The sequence below is a fragment of the Sceloporus occidentalis genome, unplaced genomic scaffold, assembly GCF_023333645.1.
Source record: "Sceloporus occidentalis isolate IW3139 unplaced genomic scaffold, rSceOcc1.0.p SCAF_7, whole genome shotgun sequence".
Taxonomy (NCBI): domain Eukaryota; kingdom Metazoa; phylum Chordata; class Lepidosauria; order Squamata; family Phrynosomatidae; genus Sceloporus; species Sceloporus occidentalis.
This window is the reverse complement of record NW_028316987.1, coordinates 56,344,036-56,361,094: the sequence shown is the minus strand read 5'-3', so window position 1 is coordinate 56,361,094 and position 17,059 is coordinate 56,344,036. Positions and strand designations below refer to the sequence as shown.

At 39.0% G+C, this 17,059-nt stretch overlaps 1 protein-coding gene across 1 annotated transcript in view; it reads right to left on the bottom strand.

The window, feature by feature from the left end:
* Window positions 1-17,059, bottom strand: part of JAZF1 (JAZF zinc finger 1) — a 179,706-nt gene that overhangs the window by 20,440 nt on the left and 142,207 nt on the right. The window contains exon 3 of the mRNA XM_089533038.1: window positions 9,542-9,738. Coding sequence (XP_089389164.1) covers window positions 9,542-9,738 — 197 coding nt within the window. The remainder of the gene's footprint in view (window positions 1-9,541; window positions 9,739-17,059) is intronic.

Sequence of the window (17,059 nt, the reverse complement as noted above, 5' to 3'; positions counted from 1 at the left end):
ACAAGGAGAAGATGAGCATTGACAATTAGGGGGTTGTGTAGCATGTGGCTATGGATGTGTGTGCCTATGGTCTCCCTAATTCCCAGAGTTGCTGCCCCCTCACCTTCTGGCTGGTGAGATGTGTGACCATGGGGCTGCACTGGGGTGACACCAACACTAGTGAAAACACTGATTGCTTTTTTCCCCCTGATAATGTATTGTTCTCATTTCTTTTCTTTTTTTATTTTTAAATTCTGTAAGCTGCTCTGCCAATCTATGCACATTTTAGAGAAGTTACTTTTGGGGCTACACTTCCTAGAATTCCCTAGGAAGAGTGCCATGCTTGATGGAGGATTCTGAGGGCTATATTCCAAACAAATAACTTTCCTATGCTTGGAATGTATGTGGCTTTGCTGTGTCATCAAATGGACTTTCTCAAATTGGTGTGAAATTAAATCAACTGTCTGTGTGTGTACGTGTGTGTGTGTAGTGCTCAATGCACAGGTAAAAACGCACCACTGTAGAGGTCTGCACAATTTAACATCGAAAAGGGACAGTCACAGAAATTTGACTCCAGAGCTCCCTTTCAAGTGAAATGATTGATGAGTTGTTGCAGATGGGTCTGGCCAAACATGCTATTCCATTTCTACTCTGGGGTGGGCCTCCGTCATTTACACCTGCCACACAAGTAGGGAGGATGACTGGGAAAGCAAAGACATTGTGAAATAGAGTAAGGGTGGCCAAGAGCCATTTTTAAACAAACAAAAAAGTACAATGAGAGTTTTAAAAAATGTATCAACTTAGAAAGAAAAGAAAATGTGCACACATTGTGAAACAGAATTAATGGAAAATAGTGGCGCAAAGCCATTTTTTAAACAAGAAGTTGAATGAGAGGGTTTTTTTTTTTTAAATAAACCTTGAAACCCCTTTAATGGGAGTGGGGGAGGACAGCCATTCAGAGGGTAACATTAAACTCTTGGTTCAAGATTTATGACTAGACCACAAATGTATTCCAGGCTGATATTACTTACTTAGATGCCACAAGACCCCCACCTTTTTTTCGCTGCAACACATACCGATGCTGCAGTCCCTCTGGAAGCAGTTGTGTCTAAAGTTTATTTTATTTTATTTTCTGGGTATGAAAAAAAGGTTTGTACATTATGTACAACTCACAAAACAGTTTAATTAAAGAAAAATAAATAAGAGATCATTATTTTATAACTACTGATAGTATGACTTCTTACTTTTTAAAACGAATTCACTAAGACTTCTGAGAATTTTTGAAATGGAAATCAAGGTGAAAATTCCATCTCTTAAAGGTATAGAACACCCAAATATGTTGGGCCCAAGGGGACATCTGTTCATGATAGGTGGTCTATGAACTCTATCAATTCCACCTCTCTGTTGCAGACCCCAACATGGCTCTGCTCCAACTAAAAGCAGTCACACATAAATCCCACTGATTGCAATGAAACATAAACACAATTAATTTTAATTGGACAGGGGCCCAAATATTCTTTCTTACAATACTAGATGGTTCCTCCACAAAGGCTTATTCTGCTGCCATGTCATAGGATGGAGGTAACTCTGGCAATGCCAATGGATTGCAAACTAGCATGATTATCAAGCTGATAAGGCTTCCAGTATAGTGATGGGCTACATGCTAATATGCTAAGGACCAGCCTAGCTAAAGTGGGGTGGGATGAGTATGCTTGTCATCAAGGCCTAAATCCAACTACTAGTCTCAACTAGAGTAGACTCACTGAAACCATGGATCTTTCTAAGTACTGACAGAACAAGTCCTCAGTGGTGGGATTGTGTGATTCTGAGAGATAAGACTATGCTGCTGGCAGTACTGCTGCTGGTAGGGTCTCCCATGTCAGGCAGGCTTTTGCAGATGAGCCAGATTAAATGTGCCAAACAGCTACTGGGCAGCAGCTGTAGTGGGGAGTGACACTGGCAGAGGTTCTTTGAGAGACAACGGCAATGGCACCACAGCTTGTACCCTATGATGAGACAACCCAAAATTAAACAAGAGATAGATGAAAGGAAAGTCCAAACCTGCATAGCACAAATGATAGGAACATGGAATGTGAGAAGGATGAGTCAGGTGAAGCTAGACCTAGTAAGTCAAGAATCAGAACACATATAAACATTGCCTTGTGAGCTAAAGTGGGCAGGAATGGGACATTCTGAGTCAAATAATTAAGAAGTCAAAGAATACAATGCAAAGTCTGACCAAATCATATCAATAAGACTTCAGGGAAAACCCATAGCATAAGCATAACCAAAGTTTATGCTCCACAGAGGCAGAAGAAGAAGAAATTGAAAGATTCTGTGCTGTAGTCTAGGAAGACATAGATCACACATACACCAAACAGGATTTGTTGTTAAACATAGTTGTCTGGAATGCAAAAGTAGGAAATAAAAAAGAATAAAAGTTTGTAAATAAAGAAGAATAAAAGATTGTATGGATATTCTGTCCATATTGGACAGAATATGGAGAAACAGAATGGTTTCCAATTGACAAAGAAGCATAAAAGATAGGATTTGACACAGAGGAAGGAATATCAACAATTTAAGATATGCAGATGACACCATACTACAGAAGACAATAGCAAAGATTTGGAACAATTACTAAAGAAAATCAAGGAAGAAAATGTAAAGGCACGTTTGCAGTTGAGAATGAAGGAAACAAAAATAATGAGCACAGATGATTTATATAACTTTAAAGTAGCCAATGCAGACACTGGAATAGTTCAGGATTGTCATTAATGAGAATGGGGGCTGCAATCAAGAAACCAGAAGATTAGGACTCATAAAGGCAACTATGAAGGAACTAGACAAGATTCTGAAATGTCAAGATATATCATCAAGTACTAAAGTTAGGATTGTCCATGCCATCCTATTATGAATGTAAATGCTGGACAAGAGAAAAAAGCTGATAGGAAAAAAATCAACTAATTTGAAATGTGGTGCTGGATAAGACTTCTATGGATACCATACATTGGTAAAAATAAATGGTCCTAGAGCAGTGATTCTCAACCTTCCTATGTTGAGACCCTTTAATACAGTTCCTCATGTCGTGGTGACCCCCAACCATAAAATTATTTTCGTCTTGGTTCCTAGGACCATCGGAAATATGTGTTTTCTGATGGTCTTAGACGACTCCTGTGAAAGGGCCGTTTGAGCCTCAAAGGGTTGAGAACCACAGGTTGAGAACCACCGTCCTAGAGAAAATCAAGCCTGAACTCTTCCTAGAAGCTAAGATGACTAAAATGAGACTGTTATGTTTCAAAGATATGAGAAGACAAGACTTCCAAGAAAAGACAATAACACTTGATAGGGTAGAAGGCAGTAGGAAAAGAGCAAAACCGCATTTCAAATGGATAACTCAATCAAATAAGCCATGGCCCTGAGTCTGGAAGATACGAGTAGAGTTGTTGATAGAAGAGTGACTGAATAACAACTGGATTTATGTCAAGAAGGCTGGTATTCAGGTGTTGAATTGGTGACAGCAAGTATAAACCTAATGAGCACATGCATTGGTGGAGGAACAACCTACAATATCAAAAATCATTCAAGGTACTACTGGGAATTTACAGTGGGAGCAAATTTTGTATCACTCAAGAAAGTCAATCTCCTTTCCTATTAAGGTATTTACCACTCCTGCTTTAGATAAATAGTCGTCATGTAAATTTTGTTGGAATACATTCTTCTGTCATGACTGTCTATGCTGGGGAGGCCTGATGAGGGTTTCAGTCTGATGTCTGAAGGGTCCTATATTATTCTATCCTTGATCTAAAGCTTCTCCTGTACACCCTTTCATTGAAAAAGTGAGAAAGGATTGTCTCAACCTCCATAGTTAATGTTGCTATATTACTGCAGGGCTCTTATAGTTAGTGGTTCCCTCCCCTGATTTATCTTTAATAAAAGAAAGAAAATTTCTTTTACTGAAACACCAAAGACTCTATGGCGGGGGGTGGGTGGGGGGGATGAATAGCCTTTAAGCTCTCATAGACTATTAAATAATAATAATAATAATAATAATAATAATAATAATAATAATATAATTTAAAAAAATATTTGTATCCCGCCCCTCTGAGAACAATCGGGGCGGCTAACAAAGTTAAAAATACAAAACATATAAAATCCCTGGTACCCTCCCCTCCTTAAAAAAGTATTAAATTCAATGCAATATTTTTTAAAAAAGAACAACAAACAACAAACAAACAAACATACAAGTTAAAAACTGACCAGAAGGTCAACAACATCATACCAACAAGCAACCAGTGGGAGCAGCAGTATCTTTCCCAGACGTTAGGGCTTTAAAGGTGATAACCAACACCTTGTATTGGGTCCGGAAGCTAATGGGCAGCCAGTGGAGGGACTTTAGAACCGGGATAATATGGTCCCTCCTGGATGTTCCAGAAATTACTCTGGCTGCCATATTCTGTACTAGTTGCAGTTTCCGGACCAAGCATGAGGGTAGCCCCATGTAGAGCGCATTACAGAAGTCTAGACATGAGGTTACCAGCGTGTGCACAACAGTCTCAAGATCCCTTACTTCCAGAAAAGGGCGCAGCTGGCGTATCAGCCAAAGCTGATAACAGGTGCTCCTGACTGTCGCATTTACCTGGTTCGACATCAGGAGCGACGAGTCAAGGAGCACCCCCAGACTGCGAACGCAGTCCTTGACGGAGAGCGTGACCCTGTCCAGGACCGGAGGTTGCAACCCAATTCTTGGTTTAGGAGCCGCTACCGTGAGCACTTCCGTAAGCATAATAAACTTGCATTTATTTTGTATTACCAACTATCAATGTATTAATTCTTTGACAGTAATGTGTCTACACTGCTTTATATTTCATTCACTTCTTCGCAACACATGTTGTTTCCCCACAAAGTTTATATACACAATGTGTATACCCAAAAGAGGCTTTGTTAATTTTCCTTGACCTATAATTTAGGGTCATGGTTTCCCTGCATCTCCCCAGTAATCTTTAACCAGCCTTTGTGTAATTTAAGTCCATTAGTGCTGCTCCAAAGTTCCATTCCTTTTCCAAGGCTGGTTCATAAGCTATTCCTGCATGGAGTCTGAATGGTCTTGAAAAGAAGGCCAGAATAATATATAAAAGGTACACATGGCTCTCACATTCTATGTAAGGTTAGATGTTGGACAACCAGAAAGAGGAGCGGAATGGGGAAATAGTTTCTCTTCAAAGTAATTTCCAACTTCAGGGAAGTCTCAGGCTGAGTGAAATAATGGGACCAAGGCAGAACTCTCAAGCATGAGTATTGGTAGGTATGCTAGAGGTCTCTTTACCCTCTTCTAGTCCATTTCTGTGTACACCAAGGATCTAGGGAGGATGGGTAGATCAGCATACAGAAGGGAGGAAAGGAAGAGGTCTCTACTTAACTATAGAAATCCTTTCTCGCCCACAGTGGAACTGATTGTACCCATTACTGTATGTATTACATGTAAAGGTAAAGATATTCCCCATTGAGAAGGTTGTCAAGTTGTGTCCGACCATAGGGGGCAACGGTCATCTCTGTTACTAAGCCAAAGAGCCAGCGTTGTCAGAAACTACTCTATGATCATGTGGCCAACATGATTACATACAAATATCAAAATATTTCAAAAGTTCAAGAGGTATCGCTGTTTGTGTCTGATAGAGTTTCGTAGTACACAACAATTCTGAGTTATCAATCTACTGAAATACATGCATTTGCTTTTAGTCTCTTGAATGAATACATAGATACTCACATTCTCTGAGATCTCCTTAATTCCAAGAGAATACTAAGTTCCAACATTTTCCACTGGACAATCTCATCACTTCCTATACCCCTTGGATAATCAATCTAGGTAGACTTTGCTGATGGACACAACAGGAAAAGAGATTCCACCTCAACATTAGGAGGAACTTCCTGACAGTAAGGGCTGTTCTACAGTGGAATAGACTGCCTTGGAGAGTGGTGGAGTCTCCTTCCTTGGAGGTCTTTAAGCAGAGGCTGGATGGCCATCTGTCGGGTATGCTTTGATTGAGAGTTCCTGCATGGCAGCAGGTTGGACTGGATGGCTCTTATGGTCTCTTCCAACTCTATGATTCTATGACTTCCTTCTCCATTAATGGAGAGGCCACAATACCTGGTAAACAGCTTAGGGTGGGTGTCACCCAGTGCAGTAACTCATGGTGTCACCCCTCATTGACCTCCTCCCATTCCACACCATACAGAAACCACAGTAATGTCTTTTGTACTAATGTGGCCTTAGTGTTAGACTATGATTCTGGAGAAGAGGATTTGATTCCCACCGGGTAAACTTGGACAAATCACACTCTCTCAGCCTCAGAGGGAGACAAAGGCAAATCTCCCCTGATTAAATCTTGCCAAGAAAACCCAGTGATAAATTCACCTTAAGGTCACCATAAATTGGGAAACAACTTGAATATATATATGGACAACAATGTCTATTCCATTCATTCAGGAGATCTACTCAAGTTGACACTGAAAATTGCATTTAGGCCTTCTCTTTCTCTCTCTCTCTTTTTTAAAAAATCTAAGAAATCTAGATTCTAAATTAAACCTAAATAAACACACAATAAAACAAATTTGTCAATCCTAATGATAAAAATAATGTCCAAAACTTTGTACACCCGCATAATCTACTAATAGGTTTAGATTTTATATTCTGTTACAGGTGTAGGTAAACATTTTATAGAATGTATTACTCATAAAGCTGCAGCTAATACTCCCCCCCCCTTTTTGGTGGCTTAGGTTTTTATGGATTCCTGTAAACACAAAGACAGAAAAGAAAAGTAAACAGATATGAGTTATTCCACCACCCCTGTGTTAAGTCTGAATAGATCTGAGATGAGAAGGAAATATTTGAAATATAAGCCATAACCAACTCAGTGCACCTGGCTACCTCCTGAATTCAGCAGAATGATGCATGTAAGATTTTGTAAGTATGTTTCATTGAAAACACTTCCCCAAACTTCCTAAACTAGGGATCTTGCCTTATCAGGGTTCTTGACCAGGGAAGCTCTGGCCTAAATCCAATTACAAGCTCCACTTTGAGTAGATTCTTTAAACCAGTGAAGACTTGGTAAGCCAATAAGTCCCACTGATTCAATGGAATACCAACTGAATTCAAGGCCACTGTAAGTTCTTTTATCCCAACATGTTATAGAACCTTTCATGCACAAATAAATACATAGATATGTTGAAGGCAGAGGTTACATATATGATCATGCCTCTTCTCCACATCAGCTCTACTTGTGTTCAGGTGAACACCTGAACAAAACTGTATTAAAAGAACCTAAATTCAAATCCTAAATTCAAGTCTAAAGTCCAAAATGACTGCAGTGCTCATGGCATCACTAAATGGGGTTAGGACTACACTGAGTGACAGTGGGGAGGTCACTCACCATCCCTCTCAAGACTGCTCGGCCACCCCCTCCACCAGTCAGGGCACCTTTGCCATTCCTGCACTGGTGGAGGAGGTGGGGTGATACTGCTGCCTGGCAGCCTCTTCTGAATCTGGCAGAGCTGTTGACTGGGCTGGGAAAGGGAGGCTATGATGGCAGCAGCGGTGGCAGGGGTAGCCATATACTCCTCTGCTTGCCCAGAAGAAAGTGCAGGGCAGTGGGAGGGGAGGGAAGGGAAGGGAACATGGGCACAGGTGTGCCAGGCACCTGGACTGGAACTGCAGGATGTCAAGACAGGCAGGAGCACCATTTGCTGGTGCTGCCACTTCTCCTTCTACCACCACCCTTTCCCCTGTTATCTTCCCAGCATGGTGCATCCTAAATGTGCGGAGGGTGGGTGTACTCAACACCTGACATTGCTTGCTGGGAAGGTTTGAGGCATTAGGTTGGGTAGAGCTACTGCAAGGCTGATAGCTGTGAAATAATCCCCCCTCCTCCTCTTCTTCCATGCCCCTTCCTTCCTCCTTCTGCAGGGCTGGGAGAAATCCCTGGGGGTCCAGTCCTCCACTCCTGTCCTTGCTCCAAAGAAAGAAGGAGGCAACCAAGACCAGATCCCTCCTTCCACCAGTGGCTCTCACTCACTAGAGCTGTGGGGTGGCAGCCAACCTAGGGGTAAGCCCAACTGCAGTGAAGGTGTTTTAAAAAAAAAAGATTTAAAATTATGATATATATATAAGAATATATTCAATTAGGGAAGGCAATACTATGTAGCTCATGCAAAATTTCAAAGACTTTATAGGAAATTTCCTTTGGTCATTCCGTGCTTAGAGTTGGGCTACTAGAACTATAAATAACTTTAACATCCTTTTATGTTGGTTTTTAAGGATGGTCCCTCAGTGTGTTTGTATTTCTTTCAAACTCTTGCCAGATTCCACAGAGTATGATTATTTATTCTTATAATAAAGTCACTCATTTTTATCAGCACTTTATGTAACAGTAGCTTTTCTTATTGCATCAAAGCTCATTATAAATTCACAGCCTATAATGCAGAAACAAAGATCTCTGAATTTGTAGCCAGAGGAGTATTTTTAAACCTCCAGTCATGCATGAAAAAAGCATGTACTAATTTTTGTTTTTATGACTTTCATCTATTATTATAGATCTATGTGTCATTATCAATAGTTTCAATCAATGGTGAGGCTCTGATTTGTTTTTTTTTTAATCCTTATGCAGTGTCAATGAACATTAGTTTTGCTCAGTTTTTTATCTGTTATCGGGCCTTTGAACCAAGCAGAGCTACATTAATCTTACAATACAATCCTACAGTGTCTACTCGGAAATAAACCTATTTGAGCTTAACAGGCTGGTAAATGTGTATAGAGTTGAAGTATAGACAATTGTAAGAATACAATTGTTATTAAACTTCCTGTCCCACATGTTCCAAATGTGCTGATAAGCCCATGTTGCATCTTGAGACATTCCTACATGTATGACTCCAAAAGCTTCAGTTCAAAGAACTCTAAAGCCATTATCTCTTTCCTTCATAAGTGGATATGCTCTGGTAAAAAAAAGGAGGAAGTTTTGGGAAAACATGGCAAGATTACAAATGGAGAAAATGACATTTGGAGCCCTCATAAAAGTGCACAAGGCAAGGCAACTGATAAAAAAAACCTTCTCTGGAAGCATCCTATGTCTCATGATAATGGAAGTATCCTTCTCTCTTCTTTTATAATTTCAACCGCATTTCACCCACCAATTTCCCATCCTCGTATCTCTTGTTCATCTTTAGTAATCAAACATTCTAGTATTTCAGATCCAGCACTTGCTTTTTTGCTCCATTTCAGTCTTCCTCCTCTCCTCCCTTCTCTCTCCTCCCTCCTTACATTGTTTCACAATAAACAAACTGGCAAAAGTAAATTATGGACTGAAAAAAACAGGCCACACCTGTCAGAAATCTCATTTGGCCCATGAAAGAGAATCTAGATATGAGATTTATATTCCCAATGAAAATGAAATACAAAGTAGGTATCATCTGCCCTTCTTACCAGGATACTTTAACTGGTATTTTACTGCTCATCTACTTCATCTTTTCACTGTAAAGTAATGGTTGAATGCCACAAACCAGCTCATCTTACCTGTAGGTGTGCTACTACGAAACGAAGAGGAAGGGGTGATGGGTGGAGTGACTGGTGGAGTAAGGCTTCCGCTGCTGTGGCGTGGAGGAGTGGAGACATTCCCACGGGACACTGAGCTTGATAAAGTCAAAGAGAGTTTAGGCTGAATTTTTTTCTTCAGGGATTCCTGTTCTCGTCGAGCTGCATCAGTCATAAACCTGCAATGATGACAATACCAAGCATTAGAAAGGTTTCTTGTTTTGTTTTGTGGAAAAGCAGCATTGAATAAACATTCACTAGGAACGTTTTCTGCCACTCTTCATGTTACATTTTTGTGATTTTCCCATGTTGTTCCTTGTGAATCAAAGGCTGTGAGATAATGATATCGTTCAGTACTAAAAAGTCATGCAGATTATTACTGTACCTGAATTGAATAACAAAAGATTAATGGCCCATTTACACTACACAGTTATAGCACTATGATTCTATGACGGTTTACAGACCGCCCCTTTGGGGGCAGCCTGTACCTGCCCCTTTCCCCGATGGATTGGGGCCTCAGCTGCCACAGTGGCAGCCCTGAGGCCCCAATCCGCCGCTTTTCCAGGCCGTGGGGAAGCGGCAACAGGCCACTTCCCCGCGGCCTGGAAAGGGGTGTCCTTGTAAAGGCTGCGCCAGCGACACAAACCCAGGAAGGTGCTGCGGAAAGGCACCACAGGCGCCCTGCAGCGGTGCAAGGGTGTCACACATGCGCCGCTCCATTTGGAGGCGGCGCGCATGTGACAGTCATGGCGGCCCCCATGTGTACAGGACGCCACCATGATTACGCCCCCTGTCACGTGCGAGGGGTGAGGCCGGTATGGACGCTGCATCCTCAGCCAACCCCTAGCACGTTACAGGGGCGCCGTATCCGGTGGTCTAGATACCGCCTATTTTAACTGCCATGGCTTCATCCTACAGAATCCTGGTGTTTTCATCTTTAAAGCCCTATACAGGCTTTTGAGACCAGAAACAAATTAAAGACAGGGCAACCACTATGCAGTATTTGTAGGTATTCATCTAACCTTCACAAGCATTCTAGGAGTTGTATATTTTACCCATGGATGATTCCACATCTCCTTGGTACATGATTACTTCTAACGAATTGTTCAACATCTTAAAAACTTCCTAATGTATAACAATGTGTCACAACGTTATACAACAATTTGCTACAATGTTATATAATTATACAATTATATACATATAAATTGTTGGAGGACATAGTTTTTTGTGGGTTTTTCAGCCTACATGCCCATGTTCTAGAAGAGTTTGTTCCTGACGCTTCACCTGAATCTGTGGCTGGCACCTTCAGAGAATGGTTGGAGGACACTGTCAACTAATATATAGCAATATAAGAGTATTAAGGATGTACAACTATTAAGTAGTTAAAATAAAATGTTTTAGGCATCTAACAGACAAATAAATAAAATGTGGATAGATGACCCAACCAGATAATGCAATCGTCAAATCATCCACTAAAGCCAAATGCTAAGCAATTGCCAGGAAAATAAATTGCCTCTTGATATTAAATAGCCTGGCCATTCTTGGAGCTCAATTTTCCAATGGCAGTTGCCTTTCTTGACAAAGCTCTACCAAGTTGAGATAACCCTTTCGAGCATGTCCTTTTCTAGGGGTAACTGCCTTCTGTCTACCTTTTAGCAGTTAATTACTGAACTTGTCATTAATTACTGGTGAGAAGCAATTTCATATGGATTGCTGCATAAACCAGAAGAAATGCCTAATATTCTATGGCTGCTGGAAAAACAGTTATTAGCTTGCCCAGACTAATTTTTCAAAAGGCTGAATAGAAATGGCATAATAAACTACTGAGTACAGTTTAATGTAGCAATTATCATCTCAGAATTTCACCTTCACAGCAGTTAACAACCAGCTTGTTAGGGCATTCATCAACCTTGCTTTGGCTCTGGGTCATTAATTAACAAACCAGTCATCACTTGCTGCTAACAATACATACTTGATGTGTTACTGCTTAATCATAGGAAATAGCTTTATGGATGCTTATATTTCATTTCACAACATGTTTGCAATCTGGTTCAGATACCTTACTGCACTGTACAGTAATAAAAGGGGTCGGGACACTTTAAAAATATATAGTGTGCATTATTGTTCTGGACAGTATAACATCTCTTCAATAAAATACACTGATGCTGTATTTAAAACATATTTTCAAATACACCATTAATTGCTTAATTTAGTCCAGACAACACTGTGCCTATTAAATAACATGAACGCCTGGCTACCTGTCCCCCTCTCTTGCAATGATATGCCCATTTTTAAATTCTGTTCAAATTTAGTCATGAAGAACCTGTGACATTTAAAGATGTTAGAAGAATGTATCCTCAGCCAGTGGCAGATTTCTCCACAAACTAAGTAAACTGCAGATTAGGGCATTAGTGGACATCTTTAACCCTCCAGAGGCAGACTGCAATTCCCATCAGCCTTAGCTGGGATAGCCAGTAGTAAGGAATTATGCAAGTTACAGAAGACATCTGGAAGGTGTGAGACAGTAATAAAACAGGGGGTGGGAATCTGTTAGAACATTTCACTAACCATGCTGGAAGGTTTCTTAAATTTCACAGAGTTTAGGTCTTAATTTGGCTGTAATCTCCACTGTCCAATGGAGGTGTTGAGTAGATCACTTGCAACAAGGAAACTGATGGTGACCCTCAAGTTTTGTGAGACAGAGAATAAAGAGATCCAGCCCCTTGAGCCTGACTCAGGAGAGGAAGAAGAATTCGTTGTTTGAATTTTCCTTTGCCAGGACAATGACTACATAATCTTGGGCCAGGAAGAAACACTCAAGATAACCTTTTTTTCAGAGTGACATGAAAGATTGATTGCCTGGAGTATAAAACAGCCAATTCTAAACTCAAATGTCACTACAAGGTACTGTTTGGTTCTTGCAATTAATGAAACTAAACTAACAGCCTGATGCTCTGCGTATTTAGTCCAAATTCTAGTTTCTCTGAAGGGAGCGTATGCTGGACTGCAGCCTAGGACTTGTACCCACCTGATGAAAACATATGGAACAGGACAGGAAGATTATTACTAAATGGACAATAGTCCAAACACATAATTTGTGTTAGACAAGCCATTAACAGATGAACTTTAAAGTGTATCGTCAAACAATGGCATCTTTATCCATATCAAAACTTAGAGTTAATGGTTTATAAACTACCTGAAGCAAGTTTATTTTTTTGTATTGACAGTGAAACCAAGGCAAAATACAGTAGTGATACAATAAGTAAGAACCAACTTATTTTATTAATGCAGGCAGCAACACTTTCTTGTTATCTTATAAAGTTACTTTTTAAGCATACTTTTAGAGACACTTTGACAAGCATTCCTCAAGTTTTAGAATGTTCTCAGCAATCCTTTAAAAGTTTTCAAAAAGTAATAAAGAAAGCAATAAGTAACGTAGTGAGCAATGCAACATTAGTTTTTAAAAAATGCTGTGCCACATAATGACTATGAATTAATTTCTGAACAATATAATGAATATTATATAGGGACTGAATTGCTGTTAGAAAGCATTTTCCCAAGCTCTTCTTCATACAGAAATGACTTTATGAACTGGAGATCCAGAGATATAGCTAGCACAAGATCAAAAATTTACAGCTAACACAAGACCAAAGAGCTGTGCTTTTATGTGTATTCAGTTTCAAAGAGAAACAAGAACTATACTAAGATCTTAGGTCTGCATAATTGTGAAACCTATAATTGCAACGATGCCACATATTTTTATGCACCCATTTTAATGCGACATTAAATTTATCTAGCACAACATTAGACATAAAATATATGCAGGTTGAATTAGGAACCATAAAAATGTGTCTCATATATAAATAATATAGCAAATACAGCAAATCTAATTAACCAGAATGAACTCTGTTTTCAAGGCACTACTTAATTTCATTTATGTTGGCCTGTTACAGACAGCCAAAATAAAGCTGCTTCGAGTCACAGTGGAGGTATGGTGTTTCAATGATGAATGCATCCTAAGAGTCCAGAAGTCGCACCAAAGCCACGCTCCAGCCTGGAGCATGGCTTTGGTGTAGCTTCTGGACTCTTAGGATGCATTCATCATTGAAACACCATACCTCCACTGTGACTCGAAGCAGCTTTATTTTGGCTGTCTGTAACAGGCCGTTGTCATTCTTCAGACTGCACCTCAGTTTTATAACTAATCTATCACTCAACAAATTGATCTTTTAACTATGAAGTCCAGATTCTTCTCAGATACTTTTCTTTTAAAAAAACACATTCAAACAACCTTGTGATATTTAAAATAGACCCATTGAAATTAATAGGACCTAAATCAGTTATGATTGACTAAATTTTTATTTACTTACACTTGGTAGAGCTAAGCTTGAATTTAGACCAGTATCATTACTATCAACAACTTTACTGTTTTAGCTATTGACCTCAACAACATCAGGACACACTTCAATCCAATAATTTATGTTATAATTTTCAAAAATAAAATTGTATTACAAATTAATGTGTATACCCATTAATAAGTCTAGAAATTTTATTTAAAAAACTGATCCAAAAAATGAGTCAACTTATCCACAGGTCAATGTAAGTACTATACTTTAACTCTAATACAACAAAGAGAGGAATCATCCCCATGTGAAAGGCAAGCATATAATTTGTCCTGGAAGCACTGAGTCCCTCTTGCTCTCTCATCTATCCAGCCTTTATGTGAACTTAAAAAGTTAAACCTGTTGGAATTTTGTAAGTTCTTTGGCATGGTTTCCTTCGGATTAATCCTTGAGATCATTTGTTTTACCAACTTATCCATGGCTCGTATCAAAATCTGTAATTTTGGCCCCAAAACATGCCTTCAACTTATACATGAGGTCAACGTATAGTCGAGTACATATGATAACTTTGTATTATTTCTTATAATAATATCATTGGGAATGTAAAGTTCCTATTTATAAAAAAGAAGATATAGATCAGAATCCTATTAGTGATTTATGCTTGCACAACCAGTTTATAAATATAAGTGCTTTGGAAAATGTTACACAAGGCGGCATTCCCCCCAGCCACACAATGGAAACCAGCTCCACACCAGATTCTTATAGCCACTGACTAGCAATGGGGAGCTCCCTCATTCTGTCACCCAGCTTGCCATCAATGCTACTTGAGGTCTTTCAGTGCCCCAGCAGTATCCAAAAGGAACTTGGTCACAATCTAATATAAACTTGGCTGGTCCCTTGTTTTACATTTGTAAGTGGGAAACTGTGTTTAGTAAGCTGTTATCAGAAGTAAATAACTGTGATGTTGGGGTTTTTTTAAAGGCATATAACTGCAAAGCAAGTATCAGAACCATGGTTCAAGCTAAATGAACCATGTGATCCTTGTTGATGCACCATTTAGTCCCATGCCTATCAACTCAAGTCCAATCTCTTCAGATTTACTCTGCTGCTTTGGTCATGAAGTCCTCTCCCCAGTCCAAGAACACATCTATTTAAAAAAGAACATTAAAAGCAACCTGCCTTACTATGTTGCTGTGAACATAAATACAGATAAAACGATAAAACAATAGTAACAGCTGTAGGTGAAAACAATTTTGTATAGCGTTTTAAGTGGCAATTTCTTGAAGGAGTGAATCATTCCCTTGCTTCCCACTTCCTCTAGGATTACTGGAAGGTAATAACAGGCAGCCTATAGGAAAGGGCTTCCGATTGAATCAGAGCATAGTGTCTCCTGGGCAGACAGCAGGAAGTTTCTTAAGTACTGTTTGATCTGCTTCATCATCATGATTGCAAAAATAAAGCTTGCATTTTGTTTAGGTTTTTTTTATTAGACTTAAAGACTAAGTGAGAGGTGTTCAACTATAATTTGCTGAAATGGTATACGATCCTAAACCATAAAGCATAGTGCTAGCAGGAAAGCTATGCAGTATAATATAGGAAAACCTAACATTTATAAGCAGGGAAAAATGTACACCTTGCCATTTTAATTAATTTCCTAATGTAAAGCACAGCTGTAATAATGTTGGCAAACATCAGTCACCTCTACGGTTTTCATTGGTTAAATGAAATCATGCTTTTTAATTTGGTCTTAATCTGTACACAGCTATGTTTTATTTACTCGCCATTACAATATATACTTTCTGCTTGCTTGTGTAGGCAAACTTCATTAATACATATATATATGGCTACTCAAAATTCAGGTATAATGTACCAGTTTGAGTTTCAACAATTAAATATCCTTTTTTTAAAAAAAATATTTATTTTGGTGGACTCCTACTGCTATGTGAACTAGCTGTAGGCTATTAAAATAATGAGTCCAGGCTGAGTCATCTGATCTCATGCTTGGTGCAAAGCCTGAGGAAAAGGACTCTGTCCATAATTCCTAGCCTGTTTACCAGACTAAGCCCAGACTGTTGGAAGCTTTGGCCATGAACTCCCTTCCCCCTTCCAACATCAACCAACGTTTTAGTTCCACACAAAACATGGTATAATAGAGCCCTCTGCAGGTTGGTGTCACTGCTTTGCTCATCTAACACTATTGTGTCTTATATTCACAAGATGTAGAAAACTGTCTCCAAGGATATTAAGGTAACAACATCTACATGCTGTCCCAGTTGTGCTGCCTGCTCTTCCCTGTTCAAAGAGGATTTTGATCCACAAACATTCTTGCTTGGTTTTCTGGAGGTAGAAAAATGTGCCACTCTTAAAACTAGTCCTAACTGATCCCCTGATGTTTTCAGGGAGAATGCGATACGTGACAGACAGTCAAGCGTGGATTATAATTAGTGTCAGAAGAATTGTGGACAGAAAAAAGGCACTTTTTATTTCATTCAGGAAAATGCTTCAGCCATGAACCATGAGGATTTTTTTTTACATTTTTTTAAAGGCATCTTGCATCTTGATGTAAAATATGTATACCTAATGATTTCTCACTAAAATGCCAGAGCCTATCTCTGTGGTTGAAACTATAAAAAAATCCTCAATCCTTGATTTTTCAAATATATCCAAAATATATTAAATTAAAATTTTAATGTATTCTTCCACCAAACATGTCAGCTTGAACGAACAGAATACATTGAACGAACCTTTGAATTACATTTCAATTAAAAATTTCAAACAAAACTTATATAATCCAACTATATTTGGAGGGTATTGGGGTTATTATTCAAATTCTGGGCACACATACATAAAGTTTCAGTAACTTCCTCACCATACACAGCCAAATATACTTTCTGCAAATTTATATCTTCCCTCCTACAAAATCACTGAAAACTAATGCAGCCATTTCCAGAAGAGTTCCAAAAATAATTAATGTCTAGCTTTACGTTTTGTACATTCAGAAGTTATAATTATGTCTAAGATAAAATCTGCTTAGAAACCTGAGTAAACAGAATTATAAATAAACCTATATAACAGACATAAATACCATATGTAGGTATACATAGCTTATTCTAGGTACATATAAAGTATTCACACAAATATCATGAGAGACTGGAAA